A 26846-nucleotide genomic window follows, 5' to 3' on the forward strand; every position below is an offset into this window, starting at 1 on the left:
AACTCGACTGGAAGCCAGTGAAGTGCCTGGAGCACAGGGGTGATGTGCTCTCTTCTATTGGTTCCTGTTAAAAGTCTTGCTGCTGCGTTTTGGACTAGCTGAAGACCTTTTAGAGAACTTTTAGGACAAGCTGCAAGTAGGGAGTTACAGTAATCCAATCTCGATGTAACGAACGCGTGAATTAATTTTTCTGCATCGCTTTTAGATAAAATATTTCTAATTTTGGCGATGTTGCGCAGGTGAAAGAAAGCCGTTCTACAGGTTTGTTTAATGTGTGCTTTAAACGATAAGTCAGGGTCAAATAAAACTCCTAGGTTTTTAACTGTGGTACTGGAGGCTACACTTACATTGTCCAGAGTGACTATCTGGGCAGCTAAAGAGTCCCTCACACTTTTCGGGCCTATTATAAGGACTTCTGTCTTTTCAGGGTTAAGTAGAAGACAGTTAGTGCTCATCCAGATATTTATATCTCAGACGCAGGCGCTTAGTTTTTCCACTTGCCTGACCTGCTCAGGTTTAATTGATAAATACAGTTGTGTGTCGTCAGCGTAACAATGAAAGTTAATGCTATGTTTTCTGATGATATTACCTAGAGGAAGCATATACAGCGTAAACAAGATGGGCCCAAGGACCGATCCTTGCGGCACACCATAACTAACTCTAGAGTACGATGATGATTGCTGGTTTACATTGACAAACTGGTACCTATTAGATAAATATGATTTAAACCAGCAGAGGGCTGCTCCTCTAATGCCTATGTCACATTCTAGTCTCTGCAATAAGATGTTATGGTCGATTGTGTCAAAGGCTGCACTCAGGTCCAACAGAACCAGGATCGAGACTAATCCAACGTCAGCGGCAAGTAACAAGTCATTAGTTACTTTAACTAATGCAGTTTCAGTGATATGATGAGCTCGAAAGCCAGACTGGAAATGTTCAAATAAACTATTGTCCTGTAGGTGCTGACAGAGCTGTTTAATTACCACTCTTTCAAGGACTTTGGAGAGAAATGGTAAGTTAGAAATAGGTCTATAATTGGCCAAAATATCAGGATCAAGAGTAGGTTTTTTCAAGAGCGGTTTAATAACTGCATATTTAAAGGACTGCGGCACGTAGCCAGTAACTAATGAGGTATTTATTATATTTAAGATAGTGTCAATAGTTAGAGGCAGGGTCTCTTTAAAAAGTGTGGTTGGGATTGGGTCGAGGAGGCACGTTGATGGTTTGGAGGACATTATAATTGAAATTACATCGATTTGGTCTACAGTGGTAAAGTTATTTAATATTTTAGAGGGGTTTATAGGAGATTCTGAATTCTTTGTCTGCACTTTATCAGACCTAATAACTGGAAGTGATTCATTTATTTTATTTCTAATAGTTGCGATTTTATTGTTAAAAAATTTTAGAAAGTCATCACAGCTAAGGGTGGTTGGGATATAAGGTTCTATTGAGCTGTGACTGTTTGTCAACCTGCTACAGTGCTGAACAGAAACCTAGGATTGTTTTTGTTTTCATCTATTAAGGATGAGTAATATCTGGTTTTAGCCGTACGCAAGGCCTGCTTATATGTCACTAAGCTGTGTTTCCAGGCAGAGAGGGTGTGCTCTGTGTTGGAACGGCGCCAAAGTCTTTCTAATTTACGGTTCGATTGTTTAAGAGAGCGTGTTTCAGCATTATACTAGGGAGAGGCTCGTCTCGGCTTGACAAACTTTAATTTGGGGGGAGCGACGACATCGAGGGTAGTACGAAGCGTAAACATAACACGATCAACAAACTCGTCATTAACAGCAAGGCCGGACATTATTCCTTCATAATTAGATGACATGGAGGCAAATATAGGCTGAATTATCTGTTTATACTCTGAAACAGAGCGATCACCTAATGTCCTTTTCATCTGAGTTCTAGTCACTAGTGGCGGATTATCTTGAAGCACAAACTGAAAGGTAATTAGAAAATGATCAGACAGTACGGGGTTGTGGGGCTGGACACTAAAATCACTAATCTCCGTACCGTAGGTTAAAATCAAGTTCAGGGTGTGCTTGTGACTATGAGTTGGTTTATTTACATTTTGAATGAAGCCAGTCCCATCTAGTAGGTCATTAAAGGCCTTACCAAGGGAGTCACCTTCATCATCAACATGTATATTAAAATCCCCTACAATTATAATTCTATCCCAGTTTAGCAAAATACTAGATTAAAAGTCAGAGAAATCACAACAAAAACTGTGAGTAGGGACCAGGGGGACGGTAAACCACTATGAAAAGAACTGGTTTTTGGTTCTTCCAGTTAGCATCTATAATTGATAGTGCTAGACTTTCAAAGGAGTTATAAATGTAATTAGCTTTACTTTTTGGGCTCATACCTAAACAAGAGTGTGATATTACTGCCACCCCCCCTCCACGGCCCGTGCTTCTAGCTGTGTGAAAATTCACGTGACTTGGGGGTGTGGATTCATTAAGTCTAATAAAGTCATCCTGCTGAAGCCAAGTTTCAGTCAGGGCCAAAATATGAATATTATAATCCCCAATTAAGTCATTAACTAACAGAGATTTGGGCGAGATTGACCTGATGTTTAATAATCCGCATTTTATATATTTATTAGGAGCTATTTTATTTTCACTGCTATCAGGGGCTATATGTATTAAATTCTTTGGTCTCGTTCCTATAGTACTCTGTTTTCCCCTGTTCACTATACGAGGCACGACACAGTCTCTATCTTCTGTCCTGAATGTTGGATTTGTGACAGGTAGGAAAGAGGCGAGTGGTCACTACTAACAGAGTTGTGTTTTACACTACAACACTGCGCCCGGGCCCCCACTCTGAAGTGGCACTTTGAGAGACTTAGTTTGGCGGCCAAATTTCGAGTTAAGAGAGCAGCACCGTCCCAAGTCGGATAAATGCCGTCTCGGCGCATGAGCCCGGACTTGCCCCAAAACGCGTGCCAGTTATCAATAAAGACTATATCGTTTTTCTGGGCACCATCTAGACAACCAGCGGTTAAATTTGGTAGTAATATCTTCATTTATTTTGCTTGCAATGAAAAAAAAACTATTTAAAAAAAAAATGGGCCTGACAAAACATTGGCACCCTCAGCCTAATACTTGGTAGCACTAATCTTTAGACAAAATAACTGCGAACATCCGCTTCCGGTATCCATCATTGAGTTTCTTACAATACTCTGCCGGAATTTTAGACCTTCTTTGGCCAACTGCTCCAGGTCTCCAAGATTTGAAGGGTGCCTTCTCCAAACTGTCATTTTCAGATCTCTCCACAGGTGTTCTATGGGATTCAGGTCTGGACTTATTGCTGGCCTCTTTAGAAGTATTTCGAGGGCTTTTTGAAGTGTGTTTTGGGTCATTGTCCTGCTGGAAGATCCATGACCTCTTAAAGAGACCCAGCTTTCTCACACTGGGCCCTACATTATACTGCAGAATTTGTTGGTAGTCTTCAGATTTCATAATGCCATGCACATGGTCAAGCAGCCCAGTGCCAGACGAAGCAAAGCAACCCCAAAACATCAGGGAACCTCCGCCATGTTTGACTGTAGGGACTGTGTTCTTTTCTTTGAAGGCCTCGTTTCACTGTAAACTCTATGTTGATGCCTTTTCCCAAAAAGCTCTACTTTTGTCTCATCTGACCATAGAGAATTTTTTCAAAAAGTTTTTGGCTTTCTCAGGTAAGTTTTGAAAAACTCCAGCCTGGCTTTTATGTCTCTGGGTCAGAAGTGGGGTCTTCCCGGGTATCCTACCATAGAGTCCCTTTTCATTTAGACACTGACGGATTGTACGAGTCAACACTGTTGTACCCTTGGACTGCAGGACAACCTAAACTTGTTTGGATGTTAGTCGAGATTCTTTATCCACCATCCACATCTTTTGCTGAAACTTTGTGTCAATTTTTCTTTTCCGTCCACATCTAGGGAGGTTAGCCACAGTACCATGGGCTTTACACTTATTAATGACACTGCGCACGGTAAACACAGGAACATTCAGGTCTTTGGAGATCGACTTGTAGCCTTGAGATTGTCCATGCTTCCTCACAATTTTGCTTCTCAAGTCTTCAGACAGTTCTCTGGTCTTCTTTCTTTTCTCCTCCATGAGTCAACTTTAATCCATTTTAACTGGCTGTAAGTGGGATTTAAATATTGCCACCATCTGTTATGTGTCACAGGTAAGTAACAGGTGCTGTTAATTGCACAAATTAGTGAAGCATCACATGATTTTTCAAAGGGTGCCAATACTTTTGTCCGGCCCATTTTTGGAGTTTTGCGTAAAATGACAATGATTTGATTTTTTTCCTATTCTCTTCGGTGTTTTTTTTTCATTGCAAGCAAAATAAATGAAGATATTACTACCAAAGCATTTGTAATTGCAATCATTTTGTGGGAGAAATTAAGCATTATCTGAGAGAATTGCATGGGTGCTAATACTTTTTTGGCCAACAGTGTATCAGTAGCAGTCAAAGAGTTCACGTCAAGGTTTAAGTTAAATAATTATTTCATGCCATCATGTCCATTTCTTTTCAGCTTGCTATCCAAACTCTAATGGAGGACATCAGTGTTTTTGTGACGAACCATTCATGTGGTCAAAAGACATATGTGACACATTTGGTCGATGTGAAAACACACAAACACCAAATTGTGACTGCATAAATGCTTTTCCGGAAGGGCAGTACTGTGAACTAAGTAAGTGTATGAGATCGTTTCATAAAACATATGCAGAAACTCTTGAAGAGATTGCTAACAAACCATGGCCTGGTGACAAAATCATAGCCAAAATTCTGTTTCATGCTTCTTTTTACATCATTATTTACTGTAGACAGAAAAAAAGTGAATCTTTGCAGGGTGCAGTTGGTCCCCATTAGCTGAAGGTCCATGTATTTTGAAGGGGAAAAGGTGTTTTTTTTTTTTTTTTAACCTTTTGGTAGGGGTGTAACAGTACAGTAAAATATAATCTTTTCTTTTTCTTTAAAGTGCTCAGTACGGTTCATTTTCAGTACAAAAAAGGCAGGAAAAAATACTTAACGAAGTGCTCAGTACGGTTCATTTTCAGTACAAAAAGGGCAGGAAAAAATACTTAACATGCTTTTATTTTAAAAATGTGAACTATAGAACCTGTATAAATAAATAAGAGTGACCCTTTTGGGTGATATTTCAAATAAGTGACACTGAGTTCCTAATTATAACATCAATAAAACAATTGTAAGAGCTATAAAATGTTAAAACTATGAATAAACAAGCAAAACTGTAAGCTTTGAATCGTTAGCAGCAAGAACCTGAAAATAATGGAAATACAGTAGTACCTCGGTATTCGATCCTTTCGATATCCGACGTATTATTTTACTTGTCATTTGTCCCGACATATGACGACATGCTCGAAATATGACGATTTATGTCAGTGTCACAATTTCGTTGTTTTCCCGCAAGACAAACGTACTGCCGATTTTCTTGAGAGAGAAATCAACATGGGTCCCAAGAAGGTGAATACAAGTGGTGAAAAAACGAAAACAGTGAGGCTTACCATTGAAATTAAGATGGGAATGATAGAAAAATATGAGAGCAGTGTGTGCGTCAGTGAACTGGCTCGACAATGCTGTCGGAATATGTCTACGATCTCGACGGTCCTCTTCCTACCTCCGTTTGCCAGTCTTTAAAAAATTAAGTTTACAACGATCAATCTTGTAACATTGGCAAAGAAATCGCCAGCTTCTTCATGTTTTTATTCATTTATTTCAGAACTTGTAAAACAAAAGACGGCCACTGTCCGCTGTATCCGAAGCCAACAACAACATTAAACGAGAGTAAAAACTCTACCGCACCTCTCTCACTGTCGTCAGTCATATGGCGCGTTCAGGAACAGCATGCAAAACACAAACGCCATATTAGAACCCGATTCGTTACATTGTTATTGTTTATTATATTATAATTGTTCCGATTTGTATTTACAATTTATGTTTTTGCTATGTGTAATTGCTATTTGTTATTTATTAAGGATTTAACTGTGGAACGAATTCATCAAATTAGAACGAAGCCCTTAGCGTGCAACACTTAAGGCGTCCGTGTGAAAACAGTTGGATCCGCTTGTAGCACTTGGCTTGCGCTAATACATTAATATATTTAATTAGGAAAAAGTGCTTAAAACCAAAATGTATATTAGCGGATTGCTTTATTTTAGGATGAATGTGATATGTATTGTGTGTTACTATAGTTCAGAAATATGTTGACCTTTAAGTATGTTTATGTATGACTGCAGATGTGTTCGTAATGGCGCGCGGACGACGAGTGAATGCATGTAGTGTCTAAAATGCAGAAGTTAAATGACAAAAAAAATGTGTTTATTAATATAATTATATAAGAATTAGCATTTTAGAGCGAATAAGAAATTAGCCGTCTGTGTGCAGCAATGCGAGACGGACGTTGTTTTTATCTTGTTTCAGCTGTACAGGAAAAATGGAAATAAAACAAAATTAAATGTGTAGCAACAGACTGAAGCATTTCATCTCTGTCTGCACCGTGCTACGGATGCATAGCTATTATTTAAACCAACTGCCAGACGCATCATCAGACTTTTGCGTTCTCCACTGGCGCACCTGTCCCGAATGTCGCCTGATCACTGGCTTGCCAAAGGAAAAAATGTGAGCGCTCCTTACTGGTTTCTAATTTTAACGCTTCCCCTGTGGTCCTTACGCCCGCCCGTTTTCCCCGAGGTTCTAGCGCCTTCTCATTACATAACGAAACTTTTTTTTTTTTTTTAATTGAAGATTTGTCTGCGAGCCAGATGCAGCCGTCAAAAGAGCCATATCTGGCTTGAGTGCCATAGCTTCCTGACCCCTGGTCTATAGAGTAGACAGGGATATTGATGTGTCAAGAGCCACAGGAAAGATTTCAGTCGTTAATAAATTTTTTATTTCTCTGCAGCCCGGTAGCAAATGCGCCACAGACCGGTACCGGTACACGGCCCGTTGGTTGGGGACCACTGACTTAATGGATTATAACAGCATCACACGGCTGTTTTTATTTTTCTTTCTTTGAGCAACGGTGTATCCTGTTGTTGTTGTTGTTGTTTTTATTAAATGTTATTAGTAAGAAAAGTGGATTTATGCAATGGCAAATCTAAGGTTGTTTAAATTGACATTGAATTCTATTCAAATGGAATCAGTAGACAGACATGTACTTTGGATCACCATTTTCGGACATGTTATGGACTGAACTATGAACTGTATAAAAATATACTTGTCGTCATTCGTCAATTAATTGATGGAATAATCGATACCAGATTAATATTTAAAAAGCTCCAGTTATGTGCAAAAAACGGCCTTAAGAAGAAAGACGATAACAGACAAGCTAACCACATTCAGCACCGTGCCCCTCTGTTTGTATTTACTGTACTTACATTTGATATTTGTATGTGTTTTACAGATGTCCCTACACCGCAGCTAATGGCAGGTACTGTTTTTTTTTTTTTTTTTCAAATAATGATTACTCCTCTGAATAGCACTTTTGCATCACTTAGCTAAAATCACAAACCTAACAAGTAAGAGACATTTAAGTCTGACATATCCATAAATATTTTACTCTTGGAACAGTATTGAAGAGGTAAAGTGTTATTTAAAGCTGTTGCACATTCATTGCTAATGGAGAGCAGTACAAATGCATCCTACGACAACAGAACATTGTATTTACCTTCCTAATGGACCTATCGTAAAGCCCTACACCCTTGTAAAACTCGGTCAACACAAGGCTTTGTCAAATTGATTGAGTGAAATAAAGATTTATTAATGATGGCTGGAGTTCAAATTTTTGAATTTGCACTACCAAAGCTGGCAATACAACTGTTTTTTTTTAATGAAATATTTTTGCTTGTTTGTTTTCAATTGATTTCACCTAGAAGCAGATAGAGAGGGTTGCAGTTACCGAGAGGAGACCATTATCATAGTAGAGGTGAAATGCCACCACTTGCAACTTAAAAACGAGAAACCCCACAGGCCGAATAGCTATCTAGCTATAACGTTAGCTACTTAGTAACATTATGAGTTCTGTCAGATTGTTCTCCCGAAGCTTTTGTGGCAATGAATAAGCAGTCTTTTACATTCCGTCTGATTCTCAATATTATCTAGTGGTGTAGAGTGATGTGGTGTAAGCAAGTAAGTCGGCTTTAACTTATATCATAAACATGCATGTGCAACATGATTACGATGTACTGTATATAAATGCTCAACGTTGAGAGAGCGGCGTGCATTTGAGACTGCGGTCAAGCCACCCTCCACTCGTTAAAACGAAGTCAAGCTAGCTGCCCCTCATTTGGATCATTGTTTGCATTGTGTGCATTACGGTAATGCAACGCGCTGGCTTCCTAATGGTGCAACTTGCTGGATTCATAATGGAACGCGGTGGCTGCCCATTTCCGCTGTCATTTCGCCTGATTTCAAAAATTGATTAAAAAAAATCTGGCTGATATCCCGGGACGGTTCCACTTCTGAGGTATACTAGACTACCCCAATACTCGAACTAAAGTACTCTGATAAAATTCTGATGTATCATTTCAAAACAAAAGTACTTTGAAAATTGCCCATTTTTGCTGTCATTTCGCCTACCGGTAATTTAAAAAATTGATTTAAAAAAATCTGGCTGATATCCTGGAACGGTTCCACTTCTGAGGTATACTAGAGTACCCCAAGACTCGAACTAAAGTACTCTGATAAAATTCTGATGTATCATTTCAAAATAAAAGTACTTTGAAAATTGCCCATTTTTGCTGTCATTTCGCCAGATTTCAAAAATTGATTAAAAAAAATCTGGCTGATATCCCGGGAACGGTTCCACTTCTGAGGTATACTAGAGTACCCCAAGACTCGAACTAAAGTACTCTGATAAAATTCTGATGTATCATTTCAAAATAAAAGTACTTTGAAAATTGCCCATTTTTGCTGTCATTTCGCCAGATTTCAAAAATTGATTAAAAAAAATCTGGCTGATATCCCGGGACGGTTCCACTTCTGAGGTATACTAGACTACCCCAATACTCGAACTAAAGTACTCTGATAAAATTCTGATGTATCATTTCAAAATAAAAGTACTTTGAAAATTGCCCATTTTTGCTGTCATTTCGCCTAATTTAAAAAATTGATTAAAAAAAATCTGGCTGATATCCCGGAACGGTTCCACTTCTGAGGTATACTAGAGTACCCCAAGACTCGAACTAAAGTACTCTGATAAAATTCTGATGTATTATTTCAAAATAAAAGTACTTTGAAAATTGCCCATTTTTGCTGTCATTTCGCCAGATTTCAAAAATTGATTAAAAAAAATCTGGCTGATATCCCGGAACGGTTCCACTTCTGAGGTATACTAGACTACCCCAATACTCGAACTAAAGTACTCTGATAAAATTCTGATGTATCATTTCAAAATCATATCTGCCTCATAGTTCTGAGAACAAGGGTTGGTTCAAGTCATGGCTCCGGCCTTGCTGTATGACACTTCCAAAACACCGGATTGGTGAAAAGGTGTCTCCTTGTCCAGTAGGAGTGAAATCCTCCACCCACTGCGGTCCTTTGTGGAATTAGTTTGGTGACCGCTGATCTAAAGTCCCTTTTGAAAAGCGAGGACACTACAATTTGCATACTTTCTATGTTATCCGTGTGTGTGTTGTTTTTTATGGCTTCTACGGTTTCCTTGCACGATCCTAAAAACAAACATGTTAGGCAAATTGAACACTCCAAATTGTACGTATGTTTGTTTAATAGTGCCCTGCAATCGGCTGGTAACAAGTTCAGGGTATACCTTTCTTACTGTTAATGGTGAACTGACAAAGGCCCCATCACCCCGGCAGCCCTCGTAAGGATAACCAGCAAAGAAGATGAATGAATAAAAAAAAAAAACTTGATACTACAGTTGTAAACAAGGGTGAAAGTGGCTAGAAGTAGCGAGTTGTGTATGTGAGGAGAACTTTCCTTCGTGTGTGTCCGTGACCAAATATAAGTTTTCTGATAATTATGTGGTGTTACTTTGGACTTTCAGTGCTGGGGTCTTGACAACTTAGATTAGGTATATTGTATTCGATTTGTGTAGTGACAGGCTAGTAAACAAGTTGGCAGTCATATGTTAACTATTAACTAACGTTAATAGTTTGAGTCTACATTTTTACTACACACTATCAAATAATATATATATTGTATAATTTTTACAAATTGATCATTAACTTACCTTTGAGCAAGCATAAGTATCCTTGGATGACTGTCTTGACATTCAGTTATGTGGTCGACGAAAGAACCTTATCCATAGCGTGCATTTGGCGAGCCTGGTGTCAGTATAACAGGTACCCCACGCACAGCATTAAACCATCGGGATTTTGCTATTTTAAAGTTAGAAAAAAAGATGTTATAAGTCACGACTATATAGTATTCCTTTGCAAGTCTACGGCTAGATGTCCGAGATTTGGAGGCGTGGTTGTGCGATAGGTCCATTAGGGTTTTCATTAACCAACTAACCAGACAGTTTAAACTGACTAAAAGTGAGTTCATTGTCAAAATTATATATTTTCAATAGAGTGTGCATTTTATTTCATGATTCTTAATGTGTTGTCTTGTTATAGAATCCTTCATGAAATACACAAGAAGGACCCAGGGACCCCCCTTAGTTACTGTTTAGATTAATTCCGATTAATAAAAAAAAAAAAAAAAGCCAATTATTAATAAGAAAATGAATAACTCAAATACTGCAAAATAAATTCTATCGTCCGACATAATTGATGATTTTATACTGTCTACTATTGTTTTTGGCAGCCCTTTTAATTTCCGTCTTAGTCTTTTGGATGAAAATACTGTACTTATTAGTCTTAGTCCGATCATAGTCATTTCAAAATGTGTTCGTGGTCGTCTATTTTTCGTTGTCGATAACTCAGACAAATTTCGTCTTGCTTTAGTTGACAATTACTCAAAATGTTTTCTAACTAGTGCAAAAATAAAGTTCTTACAATTTCAAGAACATTGACAAACAAGCACATATTGCAGCATCTACAAAGAGAACGCCAACTTGGTGATGATAATACACACTGCAGAAAAAAAAGTACATTATTTTCATTAATGATACCCACTCGGACGCCGCGAACTGTATGTACAAAAAAAAAGGTATCCGGTGTGTCTGATGACGCTCGCAACGCTAAATGCTAACGCGAATGCGTAACGCTACGATTACATTTAGTGTGTAATGATTACTCAGCACAGACCTTTAAAGCCTAAAGTAACATGGCATATTCTTTCTTGGCAAGATAAGAAAAAAATTTTTGCCATTTGTTTCAAAACAAGCAAGTCTGGAAAGGGGTGGGGGAATGGCAGGAGCGTCGGTTGTCACATGAGTGACACAACTAACATTGTTACAATGCAGGCGAACTACTCTAACAATAAGAAAATGTCAAACATTTTGTGCATATGACGGAAACTATAGCGCATTCTCGTCCTGTTTTCGTCTCGTCAGACGAAACAAGGCATTCGTCTCGTTACATTTTAGTCTTCCAACACACGTTTTTAGTTTGTTATCATCTCGTCATCGTCATGAAAAATTTGTTCGTCGATGAAATATTTTTGTTATCGTCATTGTTGACGAAAACAACAATGATACTGTCAATTTTGAATCAAAATGACTAGTCCCAGCTTAAGCTAATTCCTGCTGTCATGTCTTCTCTGCTCCTCTTCTGTTTCAGTGGAAGTTGTCATTGTGGTGGAAACTGCAAATAACACTCAGTCGTTAGAAACGCTTAATCTAATGAGACTTGCTGTGGGAACTGTCTCCTTACCATTGAAGGTATTAGATGTGCCAACTGATTCTTTCCAAGTGGAGGTATCAAATGTGGGAACTGTCTCCTTACCGTTGGAGTTATCGGATACAATATTGATGACAGATTGGAATTTGACCACAGGTGAGGATTTCTGTCACTCTGTTTTTAGCTTAGTTAATTAACATTGTGTCACCAATATGTTTTTAGCCTGCTATCAAAACTCTACTGAAGGACTTCAATGTGAGTGTGAGGATTCATTTGGATGGCCATGCGACTTCTGTGACACTTATGGTGCATGCAGCAATGCCACTTCACAGTGTAATTGCATAGGTGGAATTCCTTCACTTGGGCAGTTTTGTGAACCAATTTCAAGTAAGTTGATTGGATATATAACTTTTTAAATAACTGTATTCTACGAAAGGTAACACATTGTTTTTGCACGTGGTGAGCACGTCCACCTCATAGTTCTGTGCTCCTACATTTTGTGTTGGTACGCCTGAAAAAAAAAAAGTTAGGCGCAACCAATGCAAAAAGTGTGGAACCTTGGCAATACACTGTATATCGCAATGTTATTTTTCCCAATATCATTCAGGCCTAACTTATATATGGTGGAAAACACTCAGTTGACTTGAAATTCCGCTCTGAGACCCTCAATTTGACCCAATTTCAAAATTGTCCGAAATGCATGTGTGCATCATTGGAAAGCTTTCAGGAAGGCATTTAAAAAAAAAAAAAAAATTAAACAGCAAAACCCTAATTGGAGGCGAGAGCACGCGAGAGCATAATTAAAGACGCCACAATTTTAATGCGATATTATCGCGTACTTACCTTGTTTCAATCCAAAAACTCCATGTAGCATGTATCACAGTGTCAAGACACAGCTGTGAATGGCCACAGCCGGATTTTTTAAATATTTTATGGGATTAAACATGGTGATATAACAAGGGTCGTGATGCAGAAATTGCAAAGAACAAGGAGTGGTTGAGATGTTTTTTTTTTTCATATTTTTACCATTTTAAACGTTATTTTTCAATTTGTTTTTTGTTTGGATCGATTATTTATCATCTAACATATCGGGAAAAATGTGACAGTAACAAAAAAAAAATACAATTAAGCGATAGTTATGAGGTAGATATCCGTGACTTTTTTACAGACGGCAATTTTTTTCACTGTGACGTAATTCGTTTAAAAGTCTACAATATGCAAGTGAATAATTTTTCTAAGTCTTTTTTTTTTTTAAACTAAAATTTAGACATCAATTAATGATTCTAGGCTGACAATGACAGACATTTTGAATAATAAATATAATTGCTTACCTTCTTTTTATGGCTAGGTTGAAACTAAAGCGGTTGTGCGACGACTGTAAAAGGGTGTTTTCAGGGTAAAATGGACAAATTTAAAATTGTTCGGAGGCTTAGTGTGCTATGAATCTGCTATGGCAAAAAATGGGGTGTTGAACTGACATAAAAAAATTATGGAAAGAATTTGCACCTGATAATATTTCTTTCCTTCAGCATTTATCAATTGTGTCCTTTTAACATAAAGCACACATGTCTAGCTAATATTAGGCACTCATGTTGCACGAACATAAAGCACTCTTGTTGAGCCAACATAAGGCACTCATGTTCATCCCAAAATACATGTTGAATCGACATAAAAGAAATACATAATTTGCACCTGATTAAATTGCTTTCCTTCAGTATTTAGCAATTGTGTTCTTTTAACATAAAGCACACATGTTGAGCCAACATAAGGCACAACTAGGGCTGTCAAATGTATCGCGTTAACGGGCGGTAATTAATTTTTTAAATTAATCACGTTAAAATATTTAACGCGTGCACGGAACGACCCACTTACGCATTGTCGCAAACAGACTACAATGGCGATGTTCTACGTATATACAGAGCTAAGAGGCAGTGACAGGTGAGTGGAGTGGATACAGGCATTCATTTGGACCGTGCCTTTAATTGCGTGAAGCTTTGACATCTCTTCCACGACAATTATAACTATTGAGGCGAGCAACGTGGGGAAGAATGACAGGAGTTGATCTTTTTCTTAACACCCTGCATTGTACACAACACAGAGAAGATATATTATTTGCAGCCGCCACACACAGTCATGGTTACCCACTTTCCATCATGCATTTGGGCAGAACAGTTTTGTCACTACATTATCATTTACTTAGCAACCGAGAATCACCAAAAAGCAGATCTGCCAAGAATTAGAAGCTGCTGGAACAGCTCGCGAGAAATCTAGCGAGAAATCATGAGACTATTGCAATTAGTTGGAAAGACACATTAACATTATGTTGCATCAACAATATCTAATAAAGCTCCTCATTCACTGTTCATGTTTATGTAGAGACTGCATGATTCAATCATGCCTACCTTGGAAATGTGATGGTTTCTTGCTGAAAATGCACTCTGTCTTTTAGTAAACTTTACAACCTGCCTGATTAATTTTTTTGGGTGTTAAACACAAAAGTTATTTTGGCTTAAAATACAGCAGTTTATTTTAAAGAGGGGTGCAAGAGCAGAAACTGCTTTTTCAGTCTTGTCTGTGTTTTCCGCCATATACATTTTTTTCGGTACCCTATTGGGACTAGACATAGCCGGATTCTCAAAATCAGGTGACTCAGACTCGGGTGCAAAAATATGCGATCAGGACATTCATAGAAAATATCAAAATCTTAGAAATATTGAGACACTTTTTTTTTGTTGCTGAGATTTCCTCTTGCTGTAGTTCATATATTCAAGATTAGTTTGAGAACTTGATGACACTGGTTCTGCTATGTATCAACTCATAATTTATTTCCCCATTTTTTTCTCCAGCTATTTCTCCATGTCGGACAGAACCACCAACAACAACCAGAGGTATTGTACCATGTTTGAGATGTGTGACTACTCTTTCAAGTCATTATTCAGAGTCAATAGAAACCGCAATCACTGAAGTCCAAGTGTAAAGTCTTTATTAGGTTAATGCTTGTGTCCCCAGAGTGAAAGTTTTAGCTTTGTTGGCAACCCGTTGTTTCCACGCAACTTTCCTGTTCATCGTCTCTTCATGAAATATTCTTTGTGACAATTTCCATTCGATCTCTATTAAATTCTGTGTTCTGCATACAAATTGCCTATTGTAGATGGTGTTTTTTGGCAGAGGGAATGACAATGTCAAATTTTGTCATGTCTCTTGCACGTGGAATGTTGTCTAACGGCATGTAGAAAGGCAATTTTTTTTTTTTTTCTTCACAAAACGGCTTCAAATTAACAATGATGACCTGAGACTTCAATAAATAATTTGGTCCAGAGCTACGAATCCAATGAACGCAGCATTTCTTTTAATTATTATACGCAATTAAAAGTACATTATTTTAAAATAATTAAACCCACCGGGACATCACAACAACATGTAAACCAGTCAGAATTTAAGAGGATGCGCAAAATGCTAAAGCTAATGCAAATGCTACGCTAATGCTACGATTTACATTGAGAATGTAAGGATTAGTCGGTAAACATATTAAAAGGCTAAAACAACATTGCATATTTTTTCATGCAAGATAAAAAAAATCTTACAATATTTACAAAACAGGCAAGCCTGATGCTTCTGTAGAAGCCTACCTTCAGGGTCCTACTGGGGTCCTACCGTCAGTCAGCTGCTGCTACAGTTGCCCACACAGATGCCTGATCAAAATCCTTCATTTCCAGTAATAGCTCATTGAGAGATAATTTAAGCTTGGCAAGTGGGGTTGTGTTGTTGATGGATAGGGTCTAAGCATGCAGATCTGTGTTCATGTTGCAGAGGCATTGGATAGATATCCAAACAAGCTCAACTTGTATCGCACCTTTCACAGACAGGGGTCAAAAAGTGCATATGCAACATTCACACACCATTGGTGTATGAACATACAGTGTATCATAAAAGTGAGTACACCCCTCGCATTTCTGCAGATATTTAAGTATATCTTTTCATGGGACAAGTCGAGTCACATGACATTTTGGAAGGAAAATGGGTATTAATGGGTAATATGGTATAAATTGGGCATTGAGGGATGTACGTAGTTTTTAAGGGGTGTAGTCACTTTTGTTGCCTGGGGTTTACATATTAATGGCTATATTATGAGTTAATTTGAGGGGAAAATAAATTCTAGACTAAACTCTATTGTATAAGCTGCACACAGACTACTTTTCATTGTGTCAAAGTGTCATTTTGTCAGTGTTGTCCAATGAAAAGATATAAATATCTGCAGAAATGCGAGGGGTGTACTCACTTTTGTGATACACTGTACCAGTGGGGTTACCAGGATGCCAGGTGTGGGTGGGCATTAGTCTTACCTGGGGGGGCACATAAAAAAATTAAAAAAAGGTACAATGCTCAAGTAGGTCGAAATCCAGCGTAGGGCTACTGCACCTTAAAACATGTTTTGTTTTCTCTGTTAGATAACTGTTGATGAGATTTGGTCTAAACAAATAAAAGTTTATTTGATTTTGACTTAGAACACATCCATAACTGAAAAGTATGGACATGCAGGGGACAATGTTTTTTTAGGTAACCTATTTTGGTGCCTCGGTTTTAATATTATTATTAATAGTTATCGTTTGTTCCGCAGCCCCTTTGAGCTCAATTTGACCCCCTTAGAATGCTTCAATATGCACCAAAATCGGCAGGCAGGTCAAGACAGGTGCAATCTTTGATACTGTGTAGAGACAAATTCAAACTACACTATTTAGCGCCCCCTAGCAGTCATTCTTTGTCCCGCCGACGCTTTGAGCCCTACTTTGACCCCCTTAGAATGTTTCAAAACTCACCAAACTCAACAGCCAGGTGAACACTGGTGAAAACTTTGATAAAATGTAAAAAGAATAAATAAATAATTAAATCAAAATATGCGTAAATGTGTGTTGCGCCCCCTAGGAACAAAACCAACATTTCATTTTTTTGAGGTGAAAGAGGAGGTAACAACGTAAAGGCTAAAACTTAGAACACATCAGTAGTCAGTATTCTACGAACGGGATACTGTAATGGAGAAACTGGGTTCTCTCTGATTCAGGTTGATTTTAGCTATGTTCATGTCAGTGTGTTGGCCAAACACCACTTAAGGCCGGCTCAAAGCAGAGGCAATAATGGCACTGGGACAGGCTGTTGGATTTCTCCTTTTCCTTTGATACAATTCCTCTTCAATCACTTTTAAACAGTCCTTCTTTCATCCCAAATGTCCATATAGATGTGGAACTTGTTGTGTGCTTGAGTAGGTGTTTGTGGTTATATTTGTGTGGTTTATCTGGACAAAAGACATTAAAAGAGACAATAAATATACATTGCTTAAATTCAAACCATTACATTTAAACATGTAGATGGAATATTCACTGTTAAGCATGAACCATTTTCTACCCTCCAGCACGGCACCTCCGGTTTTGCACAGTTATTCGGAAGGCGGATTCAGTCTACTTCCGCCACGCTATGCCGCAACTTGACGCTGGTTTAGGACTGCAACAGGCTAAGGGACGATCATGCAAAAGATATATCACAACAACAACAACAAAAGGTAATCTTAACAATTTGTCTACATAAATAGGAATGCTGCTTGTGATACTCACTTTGCATTTACGCACAGCACTGAACAAACACACAATTAGACGTACGCTCGCGTCGTGCATCCACCCGTGACTTTCTTACGTTTGACTTCCGCATTCTGGTACGGTGCATGCGCAATCGAACTTTTCACATATTTACGTTAGCTAAACGTGGGAATCAAGTGATGCTGAAGGCACTAAACGAACAATATGAACAAGTTAAGCAACCAATCACATAATTTTGTAGCATTTTATACAGATACCATACGAGGTGCCCAGACTGCCGTTAGTATTGCATCCAGTTTTCTTTGGGTGGGCAGAGCGTGTCCGTGGGTAGGCACTGCCCCCCCCGGTAAAGCCCTTGCACTGTACGCTTAGTACATCACATATGAATGAGACCAGGACGGATTCAAAAAATTGGATTTGGTCCATTCACACTAAATGTTGTATATGAGCAGAGAAATCGGAACTGACCTGCAGTGACCACAACAGGGGGTATTCCAAATCTATCTCCAGGCGGTTTGGGCAGAACTGTAGTAGAGAAAAAAAAAATTTAACTCTTGATGTTTTCACTGAAATAGTAAAGTCATTTTCCAAGCTACTGTACTACCCGTGGCAAAAAGTATAGAATCACGAGTCTTGGAGGATGTTCATGCAATTGTTTACAGACATGACCCAAAACTAAAGTTATTTTACAAGGCAACATTCTGGCGTTAAGAAACACTAAAAAAAAAGAAAAAGAAAAAAAAGATGTGGTAGTCGGTAACAGTTAAGTTTTTAGACCAAGCCGAAGGAAAAAAATTATGGAATCTCTAAATTCTAAAGAAAAATAAACGAAAAAAACAACTACAACAAAAGATAACACACCACTAGTGCTTTGTAGCACCACCTCTGGCTTTTATTACAGTTCACAGTCTCACAGGCATGGACTGAGTGAATGAATGAGTGACAAACAGTACCCTTCATTAATCTGGCTCCAACTTTTTCTGATTGCTTTTACCAAATGAGCTTTGCTGGGTAGTGCATTTTCATGGACCCTTTTTTTTTTTTACTTCCACCACAGATTTTCAATTGGATTGAGATCTGGGCTATTTGCAGGCCATAACATTGAACTTATGTGTCTTTCTACAAGAAATGCTTTCACAGTTTTTGCTTTATAGGGTAATAAAACACTCAGGGGCTGTGAGATATCAATAGAACCATTATGTGGCAAGATAACAGATATTAATAAAGTTAACAAAAAAATAAATCACATTCATGAGAAATTATCGAAAATAGATCGAAAATTATGAACATTTCCGAAAGTATTCCGGAAACAGCCGTATGGGGCGGAGACATCACAACAAGGAAAAAAAAGGTCGAGGCAGGTGCCATCGTTGTTTATCGACGAGAGAGTTGTGTCCGTGATTATCAAAAAAATCGCTAAAATGGTTCAAACCTGTCATGCTATGTGGTGTACAAATAGCCATTTGTAGCAATATAGTACCCATGAGTTCCCGAACGCGAGAAAAAGAGCTGGACTACGCAGACAATGAGTAAAGTTCGTCAGTGCGGTTTTGTGTGGTGTGCGTTTTACACCTGAAAGCTATTCGAATTATGGACAAATGAAATCAGGTTTTGCTAAGAAATTGCTGCTGAAAGCAGATGCGGTGCCCACACACACGCGCAGCCACCTAAATGTCCCGAGATATCAAGAAAGAGGACGATGGCTGGCTCTGATGATTCCACCCCACCACCCCAGGCAAAGCAAAGGAGGGAAATGGCCAGAGTGAGTACTCTTTTATAATAAAAAACATATCACGCATTGGAAATAGGACTGGACACATGTATAAATTATCGCTCGTAAAATATATACAACAAATCCTCTAATCCAGACATGTCCAAAGTGCGGCCCGGGGGCCAAATGTGGCCCGTGGTCAAATTTCATCCGGCCCCCAGCCTCTGTCATAAGATCAATAACATCTGGCCCGCACAGAGACTTAATAAATTGTTCAGAAGTATTGCTACCAGCATATGAAGTAGCTTACACATTTGCTCCTTATTTACCCACTAAAAGGCAGCAGCACTCTAAGCAACGTTACCCCGTGTGACACTTGACTTTCCAATTTCAAAAAGTAGACTGCGACGGTTGATGCTTCACGGATAGGTGGAAATTGGACAATTTCTTCACTAAAATGCACAACAACGGTGTCTGCCTCATTTGCAAAGAGACAGTTGCTGTTTTTAAAGAGTTCAATGTGAGGCAATATTACCAAACAAGACACGCTGACATGCACGACAAGATTACAGGGAAGATACGCAGCGAGAAACTGAAGCAACTTGAAGCTAGTTTAATTTCACAGCAGCAATATCCCGAGAGTCGAACGCCACAAAGGCTAGTTGCGAGATTCTTGAAATTATTAAATAAAAATAATAATAATAATGAAGCAAATGTGACACAAAGAATGGCTTGCATAAATTTGCTTCAACATATTGTTCTACATAAAGGACGTCAGCCAAGGTCGGCCCCGCCACATTCTTACCACACCAAATCTGGCCCCCTATGCAAAAAGTTTGGACACCCCTGCTCTAATCCCATTCATATATTTGTGTCGGTTAGCAGAGCGAAAACCTATGATAGCACAATAAATGATAATTATCCTATACATTACTTTATTTTGCGGTCACGGTGTATCAACTTCACAGAAAGAAATGCAAAACAAACCATTCGGTGTTTCATCAGTGTGATTGCTCCCCTCAATGATCCTTTTATTAGGCTGCATTGGCTTTCGTTTTGGCTCAAATTGATAACCCAAAACACCAAACAAAAAAAGGTTCATAACTCACCTCGTCACCATTAAAAGAACGTTCGTTCGGTCGGACTCGTCGCTGCAGATAGAAACAAAATTGTCCGCCATCATCGCCGCCGTTCAGTACTAAGCACTGAGCCGGTTGTTTCCTTGTTGTGGCATCACGCACACAATATGCTAGATTTCAGGGATCTCGGGCACCGGTCATTTTAGCTTGACAATCGATCCAAATTTCTATCATTTTCTTGGTGTTGTGATGTGTGTAATTACACGGTGTCATGATATGAATCCAAAAGGCATGCGTTTATCGAAAAATGATGGAATATTAGCATTTCCCCAGGTGTTGTCGTACCCTTTAATGGCAAAATGGACTGTCATCATGAAAAATGATTTCATAATCCCCAAATGCCATTCTAATATTTTGACCTAAGGCAAGTTTCCAAAATATAAATGTAAATTTATGCATTTATTGAAAATGTGATGACAGCCATTTCCCTAGTGGCTTTGCCTGACATTAAGCCACATATCATCAATGACTGTTGAATTTCGTTTGAAGCAGTTTCCTACATAACTCTCACTGGAGGGGCACCAAACAAAAGTTCCAGCATCATCACCTTGGCTAATGCAGATTCGCCACATTGAAAAAATACACCTGCCTGCAGTGCGGTCCACTTCTCATCTAGGAAAAACCTTGTCGTTTACTTCCCGAAATGCTGCTTGCTATATCAGCAGTTCCAAATATGGGCATTGCTGCCGCTAGATGTTTGACCCTCAGCAACTGAACAAATACCTTGTAAAGGTTAAAAACGTGGTGTTTTGAAAGCTAATTGCTCTTTTCCTATGTAGCAAGTCAATTAAATTTATTTGTCAAACCCTTCAAAGCTGGTTGCAAATTTTTGAGTGACGAGTGACAGTGGGCTATCTCCCTTCTCTAGTGTTTACTTTTCGGTAGCATATTCTGCTTATCTCTTATTCACCAAGCTGCGGTCCCTAAGAATTTCCCTCAAAGAGCTGACTTTTTGGACACTTCAGAGCAGAAATAAAGGATTTGACCACATTGTTCTTTTTTAAATAGTGGACTTTCACTTTCAATTTGAAAGTCATTTTGTGAACCTAAGAGTTGTGGGAAAAAATGTTTGATTCATCTACACTTAATTCTTCAGGTCGGCCTACAACTCCGCCCACAACCCCGCCCGCAACTCCGCCTACAACCCCGCCCGCAACTCCGCCTACAACCCCTCCCGCAACTCCGCCTACAACCCTGCCCGCAACTCCGCCTGCAACCCCGTCCGCAACTCCGCCTACAACCCCGCCTACAACCCTGCCCGCAACTCCGCCTACAACCCCGCCCGCAACTCCGCCTACAACCCCTCCCGCAACTCCGCCTACAACCCTGCCCGCAACTCCGCCTACAACCCCGTCCGCAACTCCGCCTACAACCCCGTCGGCAACTCCGCCTACAACCCCGCCCTCAACTCCGCCTACAACCCTGCCCACAACTCCGCCTACAACTCCGCCTACAACTCCGCCTACATCAGGTGAAAATGATCCTCCAGAAACCCAGGATATGAGAGGTGAATCATTTACAAAATATATACATACGTAATTAGTTATATATTTCAATGAAATAACTGCTTTGTAGAGTTTTCCAATACCCGATATCTGCCGATAAAAGAATTTTGAAATGATATCGGTTTTTCATTTTTGGTTTTGGGCCAATATGCATGTTGCCTTCAAAATGTATGCAGAAGCCTTTGCACAAGGTTTGGTCACAACTTAGCACAGCAGTTATGCTTATTGACCATTAGACGTCTCTAAATGTGATTTCAACAATAAATATTGTGGTGCAATATAGGCACTTTTTCCATAACTGCAGTTGAAGAATGTTTATTTGGAAAACCTTGAAGTTGTTACAGTTATCATTATTAAAGTACTATCAGTACTATCAATGTGTCATGAAGGTTACGACCGAATATGTTATGAATATGAGTATGGTTTTCGTATCAGTATCGGAATTTTGGAGTTGGACACTATCGGGATATCAGTTATCGGTTAAAAGGTCATTATCGGACAACTCTACTACTTCTTATATGAACTTATACTGACAAGCTGCCTTTTCATTTTAGAGACGTCACTTACATTGGATATTGATTTTGATGACTCATTCAACAATGAAGAAAGTGAACTTAACAGGGACTTTTCAAATTCCGTAAGTTATAATTTGTAATGATTGCTTCAAAGAGTGCTCGTGATTGCTGATATTGATTAATCTTTAAAACCCCTATTTTGGGTGCGCTTACCCTCTCAAAACAGATGGAAACACAAGCTGAGATCCACATTCCAAGTCTAGTCTCAGTATCGCTTTTAGGCTTCAGGTATATTTAATTCTTTCATTTAAAATTTTCACACTTTCCATAATGATTTAATATGTGTCTCGAGTGCCTATGACAGCAAAAAGGATGTTTATTTCGTATTTCCCGTGGTATTTTGTGTTCCCGAATGAAATGGACCGCTAGGATGTGTGTGGAAGTGATCGATTTACAGTGCTGCTCAAAAGTTTGTGAACCCCCTCAACATTTTGGAATTTTCTATTATTTCAACCTGATTTCCTAATCAATCAATTCAGTAGTTTTTTTTTTTTTTTTTTTAACAGTTGTGTTGTCGAGACTAAATTAAAAAGAGTTTTCATCAACTGATGTAGGTGCAAAATTGAACTGTTTGGTCACAACCAAAACCGCCATGTCTGGCGAAAAGTCAACACTGCATACCACCAAAAGAACCTTCTCCCAACAGTGAAGCATGGAGGTGGGAATGTCAAGATCTGGGCTTGCTTTTCATCCTCAGGACCTGGACAACTCCACATAGTCCAGGGAATCATGAATTCTGAGGAATATTGTCAAATCCTAGAACATAACCTGACGCCATCTGTTTTGAAGTTAAAGCTTGGCAGAAGGTGGATCATGCAACATGATAATGATCCAAAGCATTCCAGCAATACAACCAAGGAATGGCTGAAAAAGAAGAAGATTCGTGTTCTGGACTGGCCCAGTCAAAGTCCTGACCTAAATCCCATTGAAATGCTGTGGCGGGACCTGAAGCGAGCAGTTCATGCCAGACGCCCATCAAACCTCTCTCAACTGACTGCGTTCTGCAAGGAAGAATGGGCAAAAATCCCCCAAAGTAGATGTGAGAGGCTGATTAGTCACTACAGAAACCGTTTGGTTGAGGTAATCTCTGCAAAAGGAGGCGCAATATCCTATTAACTGAAGGGGTTCACATACTTTTGCACACATGATATCTGAGTTTTTCTTAAATCAACCACTTTTGTTAAATAAAGAATGACAATATAACTATTTCTTTTGTTTCAGTCCATTATTTGGAATGTCAGTATTGTGGATTTGGGTATAACTTAACATTTAATAAGGTTATTTTAGTTTTTTTTACAAAAAATCTGACCATCGCTGTGGGGTTCACAAACTTTCGAGCAGCACTGTATTTATTCAATTTTTTTAATCCCGTGCCATGAAAACTAGTGACTTCCTGGATTGAGGAAGAAATCGAATGTGACATCAGCCGGGTCAACATCTCACAATGCCATTGCTATATAGCATGCAAATGGACTACGGAATGGATTGCGGATTAATTCGTTTTTCGCATCACGCCAGCCCAATGTGCTGAAGGCTTTTGTTGCTGCACCAGGGAGAGGTGTGCGAGCCTTTTTGGGTTTTAAAATGTCCCTGTTCATCACAGAGAATGGCCAAAAGAACTTCGACAACTGTGGGACTATTGGACCGACGAGGAAGTGAGTAAACTACATGTTTTGTATTTCGTCAAATACTGGGATCATGGCACACATTTTTATAAGGAGCTGGCTTACATTTTACGGATGACAATGGTGCTTGTCCACCGAGAAGGCCACTCGGCCTACAACCGGCGACTTGTCACACACCATGGTCTCTGCCACCCCCTCGGTCCGCTTTGTGTGGCCACCAATAGACCACTATCCTCGGGTTGGCCACGAGCAGCTCCCCATTCCGACGTCAGCCGGTTTGTCCATCGAGAATGGGCTACTTTGGGCGTTCATTCCTGGCGACAAGCATTGCCAGCCCGCCGTGGCCACAGCAGAACGACGAGCTGTAACTTGCTGTCGCCGGGGGCTGGCCGATCCAGCCCGCTCGGTCCTCTCTGCATGCCCGCCGAGAAGGCGCTTTCCTCGGCTTGGCCACGAGCAGCCCCCCGCGCTGACATCGGCCAGTTTGTCCACCGAGAAACTGCTATTTTAGGCGTTTATTCCCGGCGACGAGCACTGCTAGTCAAACGTGGCCGCAGATGAAAGACCAGCCGAAACTCGCTTGCCGCCAGGGGCTGGCCGATTGGTGAAGACAATCAACCCTGCCGCCGTGTGTGACATGAGTCAGGGTAGTTTTGTGTGATTTTTTTGTTTTCAAGATGCGAGGATAAGACCTCGGAAAAGCTGCTCGGTTTTGGTTAGCATGTCGGTTAGCTGTCATGCCTCGTGTTTTGTTTACGCTCTTTCCTCCGTCTCCGAAGCCGGGGCAGGGAAATGACAAAGGCCGGACTAACTCCGGTGGCATAAAATACTGTTCCGGAGAGGAAGAAGTCGCCAGTTTTGACCATTATGCAGTAATTTTGCCCTGTTGTAATAAATACATTTCTAAAATGTCATATTCCATTCAGCACAAGATTGTTATATGTCATGCCCATACCATTTATTTAGCAATTGGGGAAAAATACTTAAGTAAAAAGAATGTCCTGTAAAAATATTGGAGTAGAGAGATTGAAACAGTCATTTTGCTGCTTCCTCTCGTATTTTCCTGGTTCTGAATCTTCGCCTTCAATGGGCTGAATTCTAAATCAGATGAAATCATGACCCTGCCGACGTTATTATCCAGCTGGGGGCACTAGAGCGCTATAATGACAGGCGGGGCTAAGCAACTGATTAAAAGACTAATTTCTTGCCATCTGCGCTTTGCCAAATTGTTGTATGTAGTCGAACCGTCTCAAAATATGATTCTAATTCACATAATAATGCTATTTAAGATTTTTTTTTATGCTGTCACAGGCACTTTAAAGCCTTTGCTTCATTACGGATGAAAAATGCCAACAGATTTGACAGATTTAAATATGCACAATGACAGGAGTGACCAAATCTTTAAAAATACAAATCAAAAGTGAAGCAGCATTAAACTTCTTATCGTGTTGCTATGATCAAGGTCCCACATGATGTTTCACCTGCTGTTAAATGTCTTTACAAAGGGCTGGTAGCATAATTGGTGATATCCTAATTGTTGCAAACACTCCAATTCAAGACGCAGCCATTGAAGCATTCCTCGCGGGAATGTTTAATGACCTGAAAAACATTTACCCTGTGGTGTTCGAGAGTAAGTAGCTACGTTATTATTAAAAAAAAAAAAAAAAAAAAAGAACCTTTTAATGTCATATCACCATGACTGACACTTTCTATTGTCTTCCATCAAAGGCCGCACAGGCTTAACGTTTGAACCAAGCCTTATATTTTTTGGAGAGACTTTGACTGTGACGTGTGGCCCACTACCAAATGAGCTAGACTTTCGTATCACTTCATCAGAGTGGAGACTTGATGGTGTCGTAATAAATGAAGATAATCAACACAGCTTTTCACGAGAAAATGGAGTCGAAAGACTTACCATCAGAAATTACTTTTTCACTGATGATGGTAAGGAACATCTTAAAAATTCACACAAAAGTTAACACGAGTTTAGAACACATTTGAAATCTCTGCTAGCATACATTGAAATTTATTAACAACTTTGCCTTAAATGTACTTGGAGTTCGAGTTTTGTGATTCAATAACTATTTCATTTCAGGACTCTACGAATGTAGGCTCTTTGATGGAGAATCCGTTTACCAGAGTAGCTCTGTTGAACGTTTCTTAATTCAGGAAACACCCAGAATCAATGTAGTTCCCCTCCAGAGAAATCTCATGTGTGAGGTTGGGCAGCAAGTATCGGTCCGGTGCTCTGTCCAAGCTCCCTACCAGGTGATGTTTGGAGGACTCCCAGGAGAAGGTAAAAATAAAACAGGAAAGCATGAACTTGATATTTTGTATTTGTCAAAATGTGCAAATCTGAAATTGACGCAATCATTGTTAACTGAGCCACATTTTGAGTTCAAGTGATTTTGTAACTGTTGAAGGGGTAGCCAATCTTATAGCTGAAAATGACTCCCACAAAATGAGGAAAGAAAAAAAACTGACCAATCCATCACACAGTAGTTGTTGTGGACCACACACACAAAAAATTTCCATCCATCCATCCATCCAGACTTGGGCACCGCTGCTCTAAATTGTATGTTACTTTCTAAAAGCTGACAGTCTAAAACCCCCTATCTGCCTCTTTTTACAATGTCCATGCACAATGTTCGTTAAATGCTACCTGTTACCCCTGTATGGCCAAGATTTTTTCTAATTGGGCACGTGCGCTTAGGTTCGTCTCTTGAAGGAAAATTTTTGTGTACCTGCAAATAATTTACCACACAATAAATAACTGGAGCCACGAAAGTGTTAAAATTCAAAATTATAATGGAAATAGAAAACTATGTACAAAAATTTACAATCACTACCTGGTTTAGCCGGCTCTCTGGTGTACAACACAACTCAAATTGGTCCAAGAAAAATAATAAATTAAAGTGTCCCTTCAAAATAAGTGAACAGTGAT

At 39.3% G+C, this 26846-nt stretch overlaps 1 protein-coding gene across 1 annotated transcript in view; it reads left to right on the forward strand.

Moving 5' to 3' along the window:
* Positions 1-14615: 14615 nt before the first annotated feature.
* LOC130907375 (adhesion G protein-coupled receptor F5-like) overlaps positions 14616-26846 on the forward strand; it is a 58478-nt gene continuing 46247 nt past the window's right edge. The window contains 8 exon segments of the mRNA XM_057822374.1: positions 14616-14647; positions 21294-21668; positions 22240-22339; positions 22444-22505; positions 25408-25532; positions 25631-25846; positions 25998-26198; positions 26454-26477. Coding sequence (XP_057678357.1) covers positions 14616-14647; positions 21294-21668; positions 22240-22339; positions 22444-22505; positions 25408-25532; positions 25631-25846; positions 25998-26198; positions 26454-26477 — 1135 coding nt within the window.

Source organism: Corythoichthys intestinalis, chromosome 19, assembly GCF_030265065.1.
Source record: "Corythoichthys intestinalis isolate RoL2023-P3 chromosome 19, ASM3026506v1, whole genome shotgun sequence".
Lineage (NCBI taxonomy): Eukaryota > Metazoa > Chordata > Actinopteri > Syngnathiformes > Syngnathidae > Corythoichthys > Corythoichthys intestinalis.